The sequence below is a fragment of the Neolamprologus multifasciatus genome, chromosome 14 (assembly GCF_963576455.1).
Source record: "Neolamprologus multifasciatus chromosome 14, fNeoMul1.2, whole genome shotgun sequence".
Taxonomy (NCBI): Eukaryota; Metazoa; Chordata; class Actinopteri; order Cichliformes; family Cichlidae; genus Neolamprologus; species Neolamprologus multifasciatus.
Window position 1 is genome coordinate 24061470 of NC_140452.1, and position 19830 is coordinate 24081299.

A 19830-nucleotide genomic window follows, 5' to 3' on the forward strand; every position below is an offset into this window, starting at 1 on the left:
CAATTAGGCTGTAATGCACAGAACTCCTCATGTTGCCCACAAACTGTAGCTACAATCTGATATTATCCCTCTGTGCTCTCTACTGTGATTTCTCTGTCTCAAAGATGAGTTAAGATGATAACGATTTAACTACAGCAGCATGCATGGTTGTGCAGTTGAAGGACTTAACTTTAATGGCTGCTCTTTAAGAATTTAAAGATATTATCCTACCAATCGGGTGGGCTTGACTGATGACATCATCACAGCATTTACGATATTATCGGACTGGTTCCATGAAGGCACCACAGCCCGCTGTCAGCTAAACAACACCACACTTCCCCCCACCCCCCGTGTTATGTAATACCCAACTTTAAGTCCGGCCCTTTTCTTACATACACTTCCTCTCACACAAACAAAAACATAAAAAAGACATTTAGTATCCACGGTGGTAGCAATATAAACGCTGTGTGTAGATTATCTGTTGACATAAGCTAAACGTAAAACCTCTGTACGTAAAACAGCCAATTATACCATTCTAAGGCTTGTTTTCTAGATTCTCTGCTTTTTTTTTTAAATGCTGTCCATAAACGCTCAAATGTTATAGCTGTTGTATATCCAGTATGTATATTTTATTATACGTGCTTTGTCAAATTTGCGGTTTTAAAAAAACTAGGGTTAAAACTGTTTGAAATTAGGCAACGTCCATCAAACTGTTTAAGCTGAACACCATATACGATAAATTTCAAAATAAAACGCAGCTTAAAAAAAAAAAAAAAAAAAGTAAAAAGACGCGGTTCTGTGAATAGTATCACATATTTTATACACTACTCAGTGCAATATATAGTTGTTTGTTGACTTTAGGTTCTTCCGTCACTACTTACCTGTACTTTTATCCAACCGGACAAACTGCGACGCTTTTGTTTTGAAATTACAGTGGCTAAATTTTTCCTAGCTTGACGTCGCCGATCCCAGAAACGATCCGAAAAAGTGGAAAAAAAAAAAAAAAACATAACCAGTGTCCGCACGCTGTCACTCGATCCTGTAAGTATGAACAACACTGTGGGAGGACAGCCCAGCGGAGACACAAACGTGTGTTCGGCCTGTTTTACCTTAACTGAACCCACAGCTGCCTGTTGGACCACCTACCACACACACACGAAACGAGCTCTCTCCTTCAGCTAAGGTCCGTGACACAACTCCAAGAGCCAATCATAGGAAACACGTGCGCAGGAAGGCAGCGCTTGCGCAGGAAACCAAGAGGGTCAAAAGACACATTTGCGAAAGGTGACACTTGTCTAAACATTAAAGTAGGAAAGAATAAACGAATGTGGGAAACCTAAAGTAAAAAATGTTTAAGACTGAGATATGAATCCTTTAAGCATAAAAAACGCACCTCACTTACGCGATGGATGATAACAAAGGGCCGAATTTCCATCTCTGTTCACTTAGTTACTGGAAGCCTTTTGCAAAAGCAATTTCTGTAGTTAAATTGATGAAAATGCCAAAGATAACATGATTTTGACTGGTATAAGAATTTTTTTCCACCAACAAGGTGATTCCTAAAGAAGCAACTCTGTTTATCAATGTACTCGCTTCATCGAGTCCTCATCAAAAATGGTCTCAGGGGTAGGGTGGCTGTGAAGAAGACATTGTTAAGGAAGGGAAACAGGAAGAAAGGCTAAGGCATGCCAAATTACACTGCATTGAACATTAGTAACCAGTTCTATAGAGTGATACATGCAAATTAAACATTCTTGGCTTAAATGGTCATTCATATATACAGATGTAGTCAGGATGATTCAAAAGTAAGTGTTTAATTTATGGAATAATGAACCCAGAGTACCTAGGTCAGATGATCCCAAACACTCTGCTAATGCAGTGAAAGCATTGATAGTGTTCCATTGTGTGTGTTGGTTTTTTTGGTCTTCCTAGAGTTTGGGATCATCTTGACAGAACAGAACAAAAAGACAACCAATATCCAAAGATCGCTGCATATCCGTCCAACTATTCCTGAAGACTCAAAGAAATTAAGAGTGTTCAGGTTGTGTTTAAGAATAAATGTGGTAAAAGCAAATATTGACAGACAAGTTCCAGTTTCCTGTACATTGACACATGGCTCGATACGTCTCTGCACCCATTTCCACCTTTTCTAGCAAAATATAAAGAAATTAGAGGTGGCTTCAGACTTTTACACTTTTATTAAACATTCCTGTGCCATTGAATAGAAACACTTTCCAGGTGCCACTGAACTTAAGTGTATTCCACATTTATACAAAAATGAATAGGCCGGATGTCAATACTCAGCACCAGACACTTTATTTTTTTTTACATTAAAACTTTCTCAAATAACTTGGCATTCAGATCACATCCTCTCCACAAAATGGCAAGACAAGGAAACATCAATACAGTTCAAATATATATTTTTTAAATCAGCTACAAGATAAGTTCATAAAACAGGTGTGCTGCAAAGTTGGTCAGTACATGTGTCTGGCAACAAATCTTACTTGTTTCTTTACCCAATTACATGTCAACACTTCATGATCCATAGTCAAGATGATACTGCTTTGGTTGGAAGCTTTTTGTCAAAGGAATAACATTCTTGAGTTATACTAGTGTAGTATAACTAGTTTAAACTAGTTTGTACAAGTTTAGCACCTTTGAAGCTCAAGAATGTAATTAAGTTGTTTCAAATCAGGTATGTCAACTGCATACACCCAGTAGACTGGAGGCATTTTTCAGTCCTGGGTGTCTACTGACATGCATGGTTTCTGGAGATGAAAATTTAAGAAAAGTAGCACAGGTGTGAGCCTTGGCAGCAGCACTGGCTAGAATATGCATGATCTTCATGAGAGTAGCTTCACTGAAAAGAAAGAAAGGAAGAAAGAAAGAAAAGCACCAAAGACATTAAACTAACCACTACGAAAGTAACAAAGCTTTGTATAGATGTAAATGTGGTAACCAATTAATTTGTGATGAATAAATGTGTTGCTGACCTGCCAACATGAATGCTGGAGACTAAACACCAGGCAGCCTCTCCCTCTGGTGTTGTAGGCTCCTGCACAACTTGGCGGGCCAAACAGAGTGCGGCTCCAGCGAGCTGAGCGGGCAGAAACACCACACACTGGCCCTCCAGGAGCGACAACTCCAGCAGATAACGAGCCATCCACACCACCTAGTGCCACAAATAACAGGATGGGGTGACACTGGATCTTTCTGATCAATGTGCACAAAACATCTTGACAAAAATGTTGTCCATCTACCATGGCACTGCAGTGAGCAACGGAGGCAAAAATAAGCAGGAAATGAAGAGGTGGAGAGTAGGATAGCTCAAACTTGAGGCCAGAGAGGACTTTGCGTTCCATTCGCAGAAACTGATGCTTAGTATAGGTGTGATCCATCAGGGAGCAGAGTCCAGACACCTGGAGCAATCACCACGAGATAGAACAGCTTTAGAAAAAAAGTTTGTCGTCTTAACTTGAAAGATTAAAAATAGTAGCGAATCTCAAAAGATCATAAGGTGAATGTTTTTTTTTGTATTCAACTCAAAAGGTAAACTTTCATATATTCATTACAAAATGTGAAATATTTCATACACTTTTCCTTTTTATTGTTATAGCATATAGCTCGTGAAAAATCAGAATTCCAGTATCTCAAAATAATATTTCTTAAGATGAATACCAAAAAAAGAATTAAAAAAAAAAGTTGAGCTTCTGAAGAGTATGTTTATACACTCAGCACTTCGATAAGGATTATTTAGCACAAACTAATGCATCAGTGCTGGATGGCATGTGGGTGATCAGCTTGTGACACTGCTGAATTGGTACTGAAGCCAAGCTGCTTTGATAGCCGCTTTCAGGTCATCTATGTTTTTGGGTAGGGTATCATCTTTAGGTAATTTGTTTTCACCTTTCTCTTACACAAACAAACAAAACAAAACAAAAAAAAACCCAGATTCTATGTGAGCTTCAGGCCAGATGAATAGGCTGGCCAATTAATCACAAAAAACAAGAGGACATAAAATATATTTATGAAGGCATGCCAAATTACACTGTATTGAACATGCTCACGGCTTATTTAGAGATCCAAGGATGCTGTATCTGTTCAGACATGGAGTGCTGAGGCAGCATACCTCAGGGAGAAGACACTCTTCTTTCTTGGCAGCAATGAACAGACAAACCATGCCAAGGAGCTGCAGATTGGCTGTGGTCACCTTGATTAGTCGCAGTGAGCGGTTGAGGAGGTGTATAGCCAGATAAAGGGTCTCATCTTGAAAGTGCATAATTTCCTGGGAAAAAACAAAACAGGACCTTCATACTCTATATGGAAGATGTACATACATAACCACAGTGATGCCATCCATTGAGTTGTACACTACCATTTTAAAAGCATTGCTGTTTAGCTTTTCACATATTTCTATCTTGGCTTTTTTGGAGTTGAACATGAAGTGCAGGTTTATCAGCTAATGCGAGCAAGCTGTATGAAGCCTGCTTCCCCCTCAGGGAAATGCTAAAGATGCATCTGCACAAAGACCCACAGACTCAAAAACAGTTTTCTTCAACTTCTACACGCACCGATCACACAGTCCCACCCCCGCCCCCCAACTTTCCCCATTTCCCTCTATAAACCACCACTGTGCAATACCAAATTCTATGTGCAATAACCTGAACTGTATATAAATAACACCATTTACATATTTACAACTTACAATATGGATGCTCATAGTTTTTTAGATATAGATTAACCCAACATTATCCACTTACTTTGATGATGTGTTTTCATGCGCATCCTGTGTGCCCATTACCCGTTTTACTTTTTACAAACAACCCAACAAAGGGATACAGTCTTTGATTAGCTAAAAATTAATCTACTTTAAAGGGCACTTACATGAACCTGAATGAGCCAATCCACCAGAATACCTCGAGTGGCATCAGTAAAATACCTGGGGAGGTCAGCACTGGGAAGAGAGTTCTGTGTTTGGGTTCGCTAAAGGATAAAAATAGAAGACAAAAGGCACATTAAAAAATAAAGGATGAGAGTGCAATAATAAGTGTGTGAAGTCACATTACAAGTGACCTGTGCACACAGCCCGCTTGAAAGACAAGGTTAACTCAGATGAGACATGAAGGGGTTTAATGGTGTCTCACCATCATGTCTAGAAACATCTCCCAGGCATATGTCCGGTCCCATGTGACATCTAATTTCTCGAATGCCTTCTCTATTTCATGGCGCAACAAACTAGGAACCAGCACTTGTAGGCTAGGAAGACCCTGCAGGCCACAAGGATAAAGCAGCACAGGATCTTCTACACACCTTTCTGCTATACAGGACAGCAAGAGAAGCACAAGTTTATAAACTTTGAGCAGGTTTAAAACGATATTCCCTCTTATGAGCACTGACAATTCAATTTTATTAACCATTCATCCTATATGTTGGCACCACATGGTTTTATGGCTCTGATCTTTCAAAACAAAACTAAACATACCAATTAATTTACCAGGTGACCATGCCCTACTGTCCTCATGAAACCCCATGATGATGCCATCACTGGTTTGCAAGGACAGCCTCCTTTCCTGCAGAGAACACATTTGATCATCGCAAAATGCTGCTCAATTTGCAACTCTTATGATCATGGCAAGGAAAATAAAAGCACCAATTCTAACCCAGACTTATTACTCCAAAGGAGAGGAACTTTACATCCACACAGATTTTCTGCAACTATTCTATACTTAGCTGGCAAAAGAATACATTAAGTCACTTTAAGTACATGAAGTCATTTTAGTGTTGGGAGACAAAAAGCATACCCATCTGCGTCCTGGTTCCATTTTAAGCAAGTTCATCCTGGACTCGTCTGCTTCTACAGGCTGCCAGCGATCTATAGGCCCAGAGGCATTAGCCCAGGTTCTTAGTGGGGCTCGCCTTTCATCCGCCTGGAGGGATCACAGACGGTAACTGACTCACACTTTCTGATTCTGACATTAAAATTGAATGCCTATGCATTTCTCCCCCCCAGTACAGTTTGTGAGACAATCTGCTGACAGTATATCTCTGCAATGATTTGTTCAAAAAGTGTGTCTCACATCAAGGTCCTGTTATAGCCACATGGACTCATGGCAGGTGAACACAATCAGTCTAATAACATAAACTAACAGACTTTGAGAAAGGTGACTGCAGTGCAGTAAACAAAGTTTCAGACTCATCTAATTATGTTGCTGTGAGATGATAACGGGGTGCAATAACAAAGGAATGTGATTAATGAGGTAAAGGTTACTTTCCCTTTTTCATTTCTCCATCAGCTTGCCCAAATTCTCACAGCATTTGAGCAAGCACACCAAGGTTTAAGGCAGAAAAGAAATGAAGCATGGAAACTGAAGAAATTTCCATGCTTCATTTTAGCAGTTGATTTTAGAAGTATATCACATATGTTTAAGACTGGGTCTCTGGAGCACACCGAGCAAACCTTCTTGTGTAAGTCCAGCAGAGGCTTGGTGTCGCAGAACCCAGTCCTGGCCATGGTCACAGCCGAAGACAGAGGTCTCATGCACGGCCGCTGCAGCTACTTATCCACGGGTGTCGACGGAGGCCTGGAGCAGAGCCGTGCAGCCAGAACAGCCATTAATAAAGACAGGTGAGTCCACTGATTGGGGCGGGGTCAATGGTGTGATGGGCAGGTTAGAACTTCCGGTGGATAGCCAGATAGATGGATAAATAAACAAATGGAGATTGCGCAAAAATGCACATTGTAGTGAAAACGTCAAACCGGGAGACATTCATGGGTCCTTAAAAGCTCATAAAATTCATCTGCGTAGTTCAAGGAAAAAGATAAACTTTAAGTCTTAAATGAAATGTTTTGTCCACCGCGACTTACGTTTTAGTGAGATCGAACAATGCTAACGGTTATATTATACTCTCATAATTGGGGCATTTTATGCAACCCCACGAAGGTCAACGCGAGGCCATGTTCCTTCACTAGTTTTATAATACAAACAAAGCTATCATAGTGCAATCGTCGAATTACAAAATGATGTAATAATTGAGTTGCTAGAATTGGCTTGTAGGAAATGTGCTTTCTCAAATAATTGCTCAAATGCTATTTCAAAGCATCTCATGGTTTCAACTAGGTCTGGGTTAAATTTATTTCTGGCCTAATATGCATCTATATTTAAATTCTAATAAATAACACTCATTGTGTAACATTAATCTAAACGTACAGTCCCTTTAGTTGACAGCCTTATCTAGGAAATCGGAGTGCATGTATATGTAGCTTACACTGACCAAGTTCATGAAAGAAAAACACACACAGATTTCTTCAGTAAAAATGTTTACTGGCACATTATAGTTGCAAATGTTATAAGCTACCATACTGTAGCAGGTATCACCCGTTACATTGTAAAGTCTTGCAAAAGGGGGCTGGAAATGCCTTCCAGGACAAAGTCCTCCCCTTAGAGATTGCTTTTTTTCATTGCCCTCTGAGCCTTAACTAACAGCAACAAGCAAAAAAAAAAAAAAAAAAAAAAAAAAAAAATCTATATTAAAAAAAGGGGGGGGGGGAATCTTTTATACCGGCATCAGGTGTGACATTCCTGACTGCTGATCACATTCAAATATACAAAGAAGCAAGATAACCATAGTAAAGCTGCAAATCAAACACTACGAAGCTGCAGGCCTCCCCTTCTACTAATGCTGCATTCCCCATCTAGCTGCTTCTTTTTTTTTGGTATTTACAAAATAATAAAGAGGCACTTGTTGTGCCCGTGTACGCCTACAGGAGAGGTCAGGGGTATTAACTTGCATGTTTAGCATTGAAGCATTGCTTAAAGCGTGGCCAGCAGCGAGGTTCAGTGTATGGCTTCACAACCAATATCAAAAGAAGTCCAGCAGCACCCCCTTATGGCCGTGATAGCAATGAAGGCAAGTCCACAGTGGAGTCCATCAGTGCAATGGTTCTGATATCTGATCCTGCTGTTTCCAAAACGCAGGACGCTAGGCTAGAGTATGATGGCTGTGCCTGAGCCAGTGAGAAGAGGTGCTGGAGTTGTGAACTGTAAATCAAAGCCATTTGATCACCACATAATCATCATCATTTGAGGAGCAGGGGCCTTTAGATTCTCGTGTCCATTTCACCACTTTCACTCACAGGCACGCTCTGTCACACCACAACATTCACACAAACTTAAAATTGAAGAAATAAAGATGTGACATGACACGAGGGATGTCCCAGAGAATGCTGATTTGTTGCAGAAAATATTTATATACACAGTAAGTTTGCTCACAATTAACCCATTTTGGGGCAAATGTATCTTTAAGTAAAAACTTCCATTTTTTCCCTCCCCTCAATAAAGCTATTCTAATATCAGCTTATTGTTATTATTATTATTATTAATAAAACAATTAAGTTCATTTTTTGATGTGTCTGATGTGACAATGCAAGTCAAATTGCTACATAAGCAATCCTCACGTGGAATCCCCTTGAAATGAAGAACTTAAAAGAAAGTGGTTTAAAAAAAGTTTAATATATATCTTATATAACGTATACTCAAACAAGACAATGTGTCTTCAAAGGTTTGAGAAATAGATGGGGGGAAGGGGGGGGGGTGGAAAAAAAACAAAAACAAAAAATGATGACATCCAAAAAAAAAAAAAAAAAAAAAATGTTTTGATGTTCCTTTAGTTAAGTTCAAAGAGCAACCAGCATCCTCTTCCAGCATTATGGAATACACGTTCATCAATTTGAGTACTCTTTCAATATCATGTTCAGGGCTTTTATCATTTCAACATCAGCGCTCGCGTTTCCATCAGTTCCTCCTCTTTCGCAGGCTGAAGGTCGGTCAAACAGCTCACGCAGCCTTTAGTCTGATTGTAAACCTGCAGACTGTTGCTCCAGATGTACAGCTACACAGATTTAAGTGCTTCAACACAGAATTTAAGAAAAAAAAAAAAAAAAAGACTAAAAACACAAAGACTAAACATCAAAGGTGGAATCATGTGAAGTGTTTAACAACTCAGTCAAATTTTGGCCTCTTACCAATGATTGAACGCTCATTCTCTAAATACAGGGGAGACACCCACGGGCTAAATTAAAAAAACAAAACAGCACACACACAAAAAAAAAACAAAACAAAAAAAAAAAAAGATAATACAGATTGAAAATAAACAACTGGTGGCAAATTCTCCAGTGAGACAGTGAGAGCAGTAGATGTCTGTTCTCCTCTAGATTGGTCTCTGTAGACAGGTTGGGGGGGGGGGAATTCCTTTCTATTCCCACTGCTTCAACATGGAAGTTTGGCTAGCCTGAAGGAAACCTTGCTTAGACTTTCAACTGGCTACAAGTTAGTCGCACACTTTGGATGCTAAGAGCTTGTCTGCTGCATCAAGATAAATTTAATGCAGTATTTTAAAGCAAATGTGAGCCATACACCCGATCCCAGTTTATAATCCAGACTGATTCAATTTAGCAGTAAGCCAGCCAATCATAAATGACATGCCTGTTCCCTTAAGAAAAAACAAAAACAAAACACCCAGCGTGTTTAGTGTGCTCATAGGCGTCCTCTCTTGTCCATATTCCAGCAAAAGTTCAGAGTTAAAAAACAAAACAAAACATCGTGCATAAAAACAGACACGAATGGATGGCTGAGACTCAAAATGGTTGTTCATACATTCTCTTGCACCCTATATGCACATACGTTCACACATCTGCTCGACCATTTGCATACACACACGCAGACACACACACACACAAGCAGTGCAAACAGTAATGGCAACCCCTCCTTACCCTTCTCCTCTTCCTTATTGCCCCCCTTTAACCCAACTGTAGGGAAAATCCCACTCTTGATTTGTAACAGCAAGTTCCAGAAAGAGCACTTGTTAAAAAAAAAAAAAAAAAAAAGCAGAAATATGGCTTTACATTTAAAACCGTAACAAGTGATGAAATCAAAATTTGTCTCCCCCATCATCAAATTGCTATGATTTTCCCAATCTTGATTATACTAGTTTTGTAAAACTCTATCAAGTACATTTATGCAGTCTGTGCATGAGTTGGTAGATTTTGGTGTGTGTTTATTTGTGTGTGTGAAGCATGGAACAGCTGGTAAAGAGGTGTTACTTGCTGGCATAACCTGGTTTTCAAAGTATCAAGGCTCTGATGTGTTGCAGCAGAGGTCCCGCAGGGAAGCCTAACGCAAGCCCTGAGAGGACTTACAGAGACAAAGCTGCCAGTCTATCCACACCAACCTGCTGAGGTCAGTCATTCGGGGTCTGTGTGTGTTCATTCCCTACTACTATGATCTGTGTCTTGTCTGATTTGCCAGTATGTGTGCGTTAAAAACAGAATGAAAATGTGTCTTGTGCCACTTTCTTTTTCTTGTTAATTTTTTTTTTTTTTTTTTTTAAATTGTTGGTGTCGTTCGAATTTCCTCAGCAGTGCAAGTGTGTATGTGGGATTGTGATCGTGTGTCAGCCTGCCTGCTCATTCAAAAGTCTGAGGGATCATTCCCGTATGCTGGCAGAGTAGGAGAACTGAGGGAAGTGAGTACGCTGATCTGAATCCTCTACGTCTAAACTGTCATCTGGAGGGGAGAGAAGAAGATGATACAAAGATGAAACTAGACGTAAAAAAACAAAACAAAACAAAAAAACTCAGAGCTGCTTAGAAAAATAAATCCAAGCACAAAGAAAAGCAGCCACTTAAGTGCACTTACACTTGTCTGGAGGAGTTATTGTAATAGATTGTGCTGTGAACTCGTCGTCAAAGTAGCGCGTGTCCGTCTCGGACGTTACGTGTGGCTTGAAGGGTGGAATAAGCTGAGGAGAGGAAGGAAATCAGTCAGTTCGCATGCCGGTCATCCAGTTTCCCCCATCGTTTGTTTTCATCTCACCTTTTTGTCAATGACATCCTGCCAGTTAATGGAGGTGAAGAACTTGTGGCTCATCACTTCTTTGGCATCGTCTGGACCACCTCCGAGCCTGTAAACACAACAAAAACACCATCATCGTCACCACCACCCACACACTCACCAGCTACAAATAAATGTACAAAACACAGTCATTAGATGGGCACAACAAACACTTGTTGTGTTGGTCTCCACTGACTTATATTTACCAATTTGTAGACAAATTTATTTTTCATTTCCTTACCATATACAATGTGTTAGTAAGCCTGCAGACAGTCCTTAATGTGCTAATATTAGCAGTTCTCCAACTATTACCAGAAACGCAGTGCTTGGTCAAAACAACATTAATTACATTCCTGTTTATGGCCATTATCCTGACCCAAAACAAATCAAGAAAGAACATGGGCTTAAATAACATGATTACTCCTTTTATAGCTGAATACATGGTGCCCCTGAGCACAGTGGACGATTCAGAAAACTAACAGAGTGCAACAAGTGCAGCTGAACTGCTGCCATGTATCCATTATGCTGCAGATAAAGTTCAAAACAATAAATACATATTCATGCACTCAAGAATTTTAAGCTTTAATCAAAAACATATTTTAGCCAGTTTATTTTTGGTTAAGTGGCTGTAAAAATCTTTAAGGTTTAACTTAGCCATTTAATTCTCTCTCTAATTATTCTTCATAATATTCATAAAGTAGTGCTTATTGTGATGGGACAACTTGCCTCTGTTTGGGATCTTTTTTAAGCAGGCCTGCCAGCAGGGCCTTGGCCTCAGGAGCCAGGTTCTTGGGGAAGCGGATCTCCTCCATTAGGATAAGCTCAAAGAGGCGCTCATGGTCCTGGTTGTAAAAAGGCAATCGGCCACACATCATCTCATACATCACTACACCCAATCCCCACCAGTCCACTGCTCGACCATAATCGTTGTCCTCCAGCACCTGACAGGATAGAAATGAAAAGTGTTGAGAAAGAAACCAAACAATGAAAATAGCGGTGCAGGAATATCAGTAAACATTTTTTCAATCACAAAAGAAAATTGGGAACAAGGTGGCAACAGACATCCTCTGATAAAATGGCCACTTTGAATACTGTGACTGGTCCTTTTATCAAGGTAATATTGTTTATCATCTATCCCACTTGTCTCATCCAGCTCTGTGTCACTGGTGCCTTTTTACATCATACTGTCCACAAACCACCCTCATGACAATAAAAGCAACCACTGAATTACCTCTGGTGCCAAGTACTCTGGGGTTCCACAGAAGGTTTTCATGGTGGCACCGTCTGTGATCCCTTCTTTACACAAGCCGAAGTCTGTTATCTTTATGTGGCCGTCCTTGTCTAACATGAGGTTCTCCAGCTGTGCGGGGAGAAATTCAAATTAGAGGCAAATCAGCCCACAGCCATGCTGGGAAAATAATTTAAAATTGCATACTTATTGTACATATTAAAAGTGCTTATTTGTTGTCCTGTTGCAGTGTGACTGCAAAACTTGGATGTTTTTATGTGTTGCATCAGAGATGCTGCATGGAGTAATGATGCTATCCAGTCATTACTCCCTTAGTAGCTCATCCCTATATATCCCTCCTTAATATATGTATACATTACTGTTATACAGTCAAAGCCAGAAATCATCCTACCTTCAGGTCCCTGTAAACTACATTGCGTGAATGAAGATACTCCAGTGCTGACACTATTTCTGCACCGTAGAATCGAGCCCTGTCTTCTGTGAATACTCTGTCCCGGGATAAGTGAAAGAAGAGCTGCAAGAGAATTAAAAACAGGAATGAGCTCAAAAAAATATTCTTAAATCCTCTCAAGACATTGGATTTCCTGAAAAAAAAAAAAGGCACATTGGAATACATTTCTCAAATCAAACCTATTCTTTTTTTATTCATTAATGTGACCCAATACTGCAGTGTCCTCTGTGTTTTTGCCCTTCTGCAACTAGCCATTTTCCAAAAAGGTCACACAAAGAAATGACACAACAGTAAGAGAAAGAGGAAGACTTACTTCTCCTCCATTTGCATACTCCATCACGAAGCATAGCCGGTCGTGTGTTTGAAATGCATATTTTAGTGTCTGTAAAAGATGGAAGATGAATTACTGACTGTGTTATGGTGATGAAAGTCCAGTCATTGTAGGAAAGCAGAAACTGAAACAACAATAGATGCACCATTACCCACCGTTAGAAAAGGATGCCGTGTGTTTTGGAGAACTCGGCTTTCTGTAACTGTGTGTGCCACCTCATCCTAAATATAAACACACATTCAGTACTTGGAGTGTAAACAACACCTAACTAACTGCTCAGAATTCTGCTACTACACATATTGATGTGACAGGACTCACTTTAGCAATGATAACTTCTTTGCGCAGGATTTTCATGGCATAGTACATCCCTGTGGCCTTCTCCTTCACCAGGATCACTTTACCAAATGTCCCTTTGCCCAGAAGCTTCAGGTAGTCAAAGTCACTCATAGTCTGAGAAAACAGAGGTCAAAGATCAGCCGAGACAAATTAATGGGTCTACGAGTGCTCTTGAACGAAACTCAACTCTCAAAGATGCCACCAATGTTTCATCTTCGAACTCTGATCGAACTGAAGGATGTGTTCTTATGTATAAATACATCAGAACTACCTCTATCTAAAATGTAAAGTAACAGCCACTGGACACTGCTGATGTTGATTTCTCGTGTTAATGACAGGCAACATGTTATGCCATGATGTAGTTCAAAATATTGCTAATTTTTCATATTGCATGAGAAACAAAAGCAACAAAATGGACTCATATTCATTTCAAAGAATTACTTCAAAGACTTGTGCAGGCCTCTGGTGTACAGCATGTAAGGGAGGTGACAAGGAGGCAGATCACAATTTGAATTATATCGCACAAACACAAAGTAAAGCAGAACACTTCAGCTGGGATAAGACCATAAAATGATAGGAACACTTTTACCCCATAAATTAAGACTTCTTTACAGAACAACAAACTTGCATTTGATCAGTACACATTAACAGCTATACATGTTTTATGTTTTTAATACTCAATAACAACCTCACTGGTTGTTATTTTCAGCAATCTTCAAAATCAATTGAAGTGACTTAGCAATGGATAAAATATATAATGAAATGTTACCCTGAACTCATTTAAAGATTGCTTCATCAAAACCAAGGGGAAAAAAAGCTTTGAGAAAGAGGCTTAAAGTTTGAACAACTTGCTCAATAAAGATGAGCTTAGCTGGACAAACACAGCATACACTCAGCTGCCAGGCACTGCTTGTGCAAATACTGACCACTTTTGTGTGGGATTTGGACACAGCAATCTCCATGTCCTCCATGCCACTGCTGTCACTCGGGGAGCCAAATTTGATCTCCATGGGCTCCTCATCCTGCTGCTGACTCTTCAGGCTGTTTGCTACCGCCTGGATCGATCGCATCCATTCCTCCCTGATTGGAGCAACACACATGCATCAAAGTAGTCAAAATTTAAATAAATCTCAGTGGGAAAATCTGTAGTCTAGCATGCTAAGTTTAGAAGGTAGAGGATAATCCGTGTACTAGTCATCTAGGGGCTGCTGGGATTTGCTACTTGGCAGAGATGATGTAAACAAAGCCCAATGACGAATGCTTGGGTTAGAGGTGAATAATCAGGCCTGAATTCTCTTTAGATTATGATGGCTGCTCATACTTGGAAACTAAATGGCTTTCAGTGAGTGTGGTTAACAATGACCCATTTATCTACTCTGGATTAATTCTGGTCCATTCTGTGTCTTTCCGTTTTTATTCTTTTAAAGCCGTTTTAAGATGTGATCAAAACTACATACTAAAATCAACTTGGTTACACAAAGGATTTTGTATCATATAAATTAAAAAACATATTGCCAACATTTAGATACCATGGCAACGCTATATAAAACTCTCCTGTTGTTTTAAATCTGTAATCTCCAAGACCGCACATGTATGATCAGTTCACTTATTTAAAATTGTTATGTATCTGAAACAAAAGAAAGGGCAAAATCCACTTCAGAGCAATTAAATAATAACTGGATATAAATAATAAATAAATAACTGGAGTCTGGCTCTAGTGAAACAGCGCTCTGCTAATGATGATAAAGAAAACAAGGTTTATTGAGCTCAAGCCGAGTTTATGTCATCTCTGAACAATATTTAAGTTCATTTTTAGGATATTTATGTAGTATGGAGAGACAAATTACAGACAAAAGCCATTTTCACAAGTAAATTGAATTTTAAGATGCACCAGCCTAAAGCCACTGTGAACGACACTTTTCCCACAGAGAGCATAAGTCTTACCTCTCCTCATTGCTGTCTACATGGAAAGTCCGCTCAATAACGGAGGTCCACTGCAGACACCGAATGACAAACGTGTTGGGCTTGGGGCGCTCCGTCTTCATCAGCTGGCACTCTGCAAAAGCACAGACACTTCAGCTGAAACCACCAACAATAAAACAGAGTTTAGATATTGCACTGACTCAAGTTTGTCAGCCAGAAGGGAAAGCTGACCTGCGACAGAGAAGTTGTTGAGTGGTGGGAGGTTGTGGTCACTGGACACCTCAGGCTTCTCTTTGTAGCCAATGAAGGAGCCATTGCTCTTTAAGATGAAGTAACGAGGACGCCATGTTTTAATATATTCACCTGAAAAACAGATTATTTATTTATTTTTATTTTTTAAAGAGAGAGGCTAGTGATGTCTGACTTTCCTATAGATGTACTCGAACATCATTACACTGGGAATCCAATAAGGCTGTCACAGCTGTTCTCTGTCAATAAAGGAACCCCTGACAAGCTCACGAGAAGTAGCTAATACTTAAAATATAAAATTATGTCATTTAACGCAGACTCAGGTGATGGACACAAAGGTCCCCTTACCTCTCTTGTGGAGCCATCCCTCTCTCACAACACTGACTTCATTCATGCTGGGGCAGAAGACTGTCTGGGTAGGGAGGGGGCTGCAGACAGGTTGGTGGAAATTGTGCAAGCTGTTCTTATTGGTCAAGTGCCTCACTGTGGCTCAGATAACAACAACAAAAAAAGAAAGAAATACCTGGAGGAAAGAACCAAGCACGCCAGTTAAATTGAGAATAACCAAGAAGAGCATGAAAGGTAAAATACAACAAAGCCAGTTCAGGGCTCGCAAAATCGCTAGCCCGACGTCCCGGGGCTAGCCATTTTTCCAGTCGGGCTACCAAAATATATCTCTGCCCTGCCCGTAGGGCTATCATAGGAAGGAAAAATATATGTCAATGCTTTTGCATTCTTTCTGAAATGTAGCTGTGTAATTATGTAATTGGCATCGGTGAGCCACTGTCAATATGTGACATATTGAAATCGCGTTTGAATTTGCGCTTGTTTTTTGCTTTCACTTTGCAATCGCACGAACTGTGTATAGAGAGCGACAGTACTGATTGGTGAGTGACGATAATTTGCGCACCAATTCCTCTGACATCGTCTTATCAATCGTTAGCTTACTATGCAAACATGACAAGTGAAATCTCCCGCAGCAGGCTTAAACATGTGAGAGGTTGATCGCGCAGAGAATCGCTGAGCGTTATGTGAGTGCGTGTGTAAAAGCAGCAGGATATATATTTTAGTTCTGCTGAGCCAAATAAGACAGGTCAGGGTGAAGAAGTGACCAACCAAAGAAAAGCTTACCACAAAACGGAAAAGTTATGACAAATCAGACTATAAGGCAAAAAGAAAGTGTAGCTTTATGGTTTCATGGACAAAAGAATTTCTGTGGCTGCAATATGACGAGCTAAATAACCAGGGCTGCACAGAAGTCGTCCGCAGGTGCGCATTCGCTGTCAAAATAAAAAGAGCGCACAAGATAAGAAGTTGCAACGCGTGTTTGCGTACATAAGATTTTCTGGAGGAGGACAGACATTTGTTTAGAACTCTTAAAGATGTCGAAGAAGCTCCTTTAAGCAATTACTTTGGTGTTCCTCCACCTCCAAAGAAATGTCAGAAGGAGTCCGAACCACAAAAGAAGCGCGTATTCTCGGAAAAGTGGTTGCAGGAGGTGAGCTGGCTTCAAACAAATGATGAACGCACAGAGATGTGGTGCAGAATGTGACGTGAAAATCCCACTCTAGCGGACAAAAACACTGCCTTTTATATGGACGCAAACGCGCGCTGCAACTTCTTATCTGGTGCGCGTCTTTTATTTTGACAGCGAATGCGCACATGCGGACCACTTACGTGCACCCATGTAAATAACATAATGTTCTGCCGGGTGTGTTGTTGGTTTTCCCTCGATTTCTGAGTCGACAAGCGCCTTTGTTACTGGGACCAGTCATTTTAAGAAAGGCCCCCCATTAGAACCCATGAGAAATGCAAGAAATGCATTATTGCTCAGTCTGCAATATCTTTCCCAGAACAAACACCAATTGCAAATAACATACTAAAAATAAACCTGAAAATCAGTTTAAAACAGCGTACTATGTTGCAAAGAGTGAACTACCACTGGCACAATTTAGCAGTCTTTGCAAACTTCAAAAAGCAAATGGCCTCGATCTTGGTTCCATTTGCCTCTTACCCGTGACTTCAGTGGAAATTTCAAATTCAGGATCTGACACAGACTGATTCATGTCCTACACAGTTCTTACAAGTTCATAGAAATTTCTGTTCAATTAGAACCAAGTATTTGAGTTGATGATTGTAATTTTTAGACAATGTTGTAATTTGTTTTTCAACAATTTTTTGATTAATGTTTTGTTTCCATTACAATATTATACTTTAATGTATAATATTGTAACGGAAACAAAACATCAATCAAAAAATTGCTCTCTTTTTTATCAGGGCTACTTAAATTTATTTAGTCCCTGCCCGAAGGGCTACCAGGGATTTTGAAATTTTGCGAGCCCTGCAGTTAAAAAGCCAAGTTAAATAGGTTATCTACATTCATTTAAATAAGAAACACGCAGAGCTGCACAGGATTATGGAAAGAGTGTAATGTTAGTTATCGATAACTACTAAAAACGTTCCCTGAATGGACAATTCGGTTCCTCACTTTGAATAGGAACACATAGCCTCAAGTAATTGTTTTTAATGTTCACTAAGGTGCAGGGGAACGAAAATGAACACGAGAAGATACGGTGCCTAAAGGAAGCAAAACGGTGAAGACATAAACTGAAACTGACACACATGCACAAAGAAGAAAAAAAAAAGTGTTGCTCTTGATGCCTATCTGACTGCTGTCATTGCAGCAATGTGCCTGAGTAAACTCTCCACCTTCTGCCGCTTTGAAAAGCAACTCCACAACAAAAGAAAACTGACTCATGACCACTCCGGGTGCCGTCATCATTATCTCATGCAAATCTCTCTGACAAATCTTTACCACCCCCCGGTGTTTTGTTTTTTTGGTTGCTTTTTTTTTTTACTGTCACGTTATAGCCAAACGTAGTAGATCCTCGTATTCGAGCAATGGCCAAGTGAAAGTGATCAGGAAATCAATGCCGCTCATCTAACAGTGAAATGGCTGAAACGCTGTGTAATGTCAAAAAGCAACAACGGCTCTTGTTAAATGTTTGTGGAGAGGCCTTGGTGATCCAGGGTCAGTCCTGAATCAACAGCTTATGTTAGATAATAGGTTTACCGGAATTTCGCCGCGTTTCGGTGAAAATGAAGGGGTTGAATATTACAGTGCGTACAGTCACAAAGACTGTTTGAACTGCCTTGTTTACAAAGATGAAACCGATAAAGCTCCCCTCGACTTCAGACTTTCTTTTTTTTTATGACTATCCTTAGTTATCACAGCTTGGCCAGAATAATAGGTAATTGCTCTCTGAGATAATAAACAAGGAGGACATTTCCTTGTAAACTTACACCCCTTTGTTTTTACAGACGTGACCTCTCCTCCCAACACTACCAGCCAAGCGTTAAGGTTGTTTTTTGCCCTAAAATGCAGCAACTCTTAAAGAAACTGAGGCAAGCCGACACATATGCTGCTATTCTGTCGGAAAATATCATTTAATTCAAATTTAAAACTAAGCACCGTACTCAGCGCGACCACAAGCTGCCAAACGTAAACATTACCGTAACGTTAACACGTCCACATCCTCCAGTGGTGTAGCTAGCTAACTGAAACAAAGTCAACAAATGCTACTCCTCCAAGTCCAAAGCGGGCTCAAAGCTTCTCTAGCTTATGAGTAGAGTAGTTACAACACTCCCAGCTAACATTATAGCCGATGTGCAGCTAGGCCAAGTGGCGCGTCAGGTAGCAGCGAGGACACTGACCGTGACCGCATTACGACCAAACAAGGCAGCTAGCCAAAATATCCCTCAAGCTAGCAGCTAGTTAGCATGTTAGTTAGCCGTTTGCGGTATTTCTCGTTACTCTGGTTGTTCTTACCTCGGCTTCAGTGACAACGACGAAGTCCCAGCCGTCGCTTCTTTAAAAAGGCTCGGAGCTACGCTATCGCAGAGCTACCCCCAGTTATCGCTGGAAGCGTGTGTGTATTGAACTCTGTCAATGATCACACAGCTTAGCGGACTGCTCGCAGAGCTTGTTTTCTTCTCTGACAACAACAGCGGTAGCGGCGGCGTGCTTGCTCAAGTCGCTGCTGCAGTGCTCTGTTGAAACGTGTGTGAACAGACCAGTGAACAGATTCCACTAAGGTGCCGGGCAGTTAAATGCGATGACAAGTAATTAAAAAGAACAATCCAGGAGAAAAGAAAACGCCTCTTTGGAGTTTAATAAGGTTAGCACTGAAGCCCTCCGTCCCAGCCAGACAGTACAGCGGCCCCGCAGACTCACACTAAAAGGAAGTGACGTACGAGACCACAGAGGGGTCCACTGCACCTGAACGGTCAGTGTGAAAGTACATCAAGTGCTTTGCTGTAACCTTAGCCTGAAAGAGCTGGACTGAGTGACAGTCGTGTGAAACAAGCCAAATTAATGTTAATGGATCTCAAGTCAGTCAGCTAGGAGTTTTAAAAGCAAACA

General features: G+C 40.4%; 2 protein-coding genes across 7 annotated transcripts; both read right to left on the reverse strand.

Annotated features, from left to right (window-relative positions):
• Window positions 1-2382: 2382 nt before the first annotated feature.
• ccnp (cyclin P) lies at window positions 2383-6896 on the reverse strand. 4 transcript variants are annotated; one of them, XM_085131186.1, is made up of 9 exons: window positions 6428-6896; window positions 5781-5906; window positions 5462-5549; window positions 5124-5296; window positions 4864-4962; window positions 4109-4264; window positions 3240-3398; window positions 2973-3151; window positions 2383-2839 (listed from the first exon to the last, which is right to left on the reverse strand). In XM_085131186.1, the coding sequence occupies exons 1-9, from the start codon at window positions 6515-6517 to the stop codon at window positions 2680-2682; spliced, it is 1230 nt and encodes a 409-aa protein (XP_084987312.1). In that variant the 5' UTR covers window positions 6518-6896; the 3' UTR covers window positions 2383-2679. The 4 variants fall into 4 exon arrangements, with proteins under 4 accessions (XP_084987312.1, XP_084987313.1, XP_084987315.1 ...); XM_085131187.1 differs by having other exon boundaries at window positions 5124-5293; window positions 6428-6893; XM_085131189.1 differs by having other exon boundaries at window positions 6437-6878.
• Window positions 6897-7280: 384 nt separating this feature from the next.
• akt2 (AKT serine/threonine kinase 2) lies at window positions 7281-19625 on the reverse strand. Of its 3 annotated transcripts, none has more exons than XM_085131183.1 (14): window positions 19237-19625; window positions 15756-15835; window positions 15390-15521; window positions 15180-15291; window positions 14162-14315; window positions 13218-13349; window positions 13055-13120; window positions 12882-12950; window positions 12509-12631; window positions 12100-12228; window positions 11595-11809; window positions 10851-10938; window positions 10674-10776; window positions 7281-10541 (listed from the first exon to the last, which is right to left on the reverse strand). In XM_085131183.1, exons 2-14 carry the CDS (start codon window positions 15799-15801, stop codon window positions 10462-10464), a joined length of 1449 nt encoding a protein of 482 aa, XP_084987309.1. In that variant the 5' UTR covers window positions 15802-15835; window positions 19237-19625; the 3' UTR covers window positions 7281-10461. The 3 variants fall into 3 exon arrangements, with proteins under 3 accessions (XP_084987309.1, XP_084987307.1, XP_084987308.1); XM_085131181.1 differs by having other exon boundaries at window positions 15756-15930; XM_085131182.1 differs by lacking the exon at window positions 19237-19625 and adding an exon at window positions 18921-19217 and having other exon boundaries at window positions 15756-15930.
• Between the last annotated feature and the right edge of the window lie 205 nt (window positions 19626-19830).

Bases quoted from the DNA above. Each gene is read 5' to 3' on its own strand.
- akt2 (XM_085131183.1), bottom strand. From the start codon at position 15,801: ATGAATGAAGTCAGTGTTGTGAGAGAGGGATGGCTCCACAAGAGAG. The intron at 15,522-15,755 runs GTAAGGGGACCT...TCTGTTTTTCAG, and splicing joins GGGATGGCTCCACAAGAGAG to GTGAATATATTAAAACATGG. The intron at 15,292-15,389 runs GTCAGCTTTCCC...GTGCTTTTGCAG, and splicing joins CAACAACTTCTCTGTCGCAG to AGTGCCAGCTGATGAAGACG.
- ccnp (XM_085131186.1), bottom strand. From the start codon at position 6,517: ATGAGACCTCTGTCTTCGGCTGTGACCATGGCCAGGACTGGGTTCTGC. The intron at 3,399-4,108 runs GTATGCTGCCTC...TGATTGCTCCAG, and splicing joins AAGAGTGTCTTCTCCCTGAG to GTGTCTGGACTCTGCTCCCT. The intron at 2,840-2,972 runs GTCAGCAACACA...CTTTCTTTTCAG, and splicing joins TCCAGCATTCATGTTGGCAG to TGAAGCTACTCTCATGAAGA.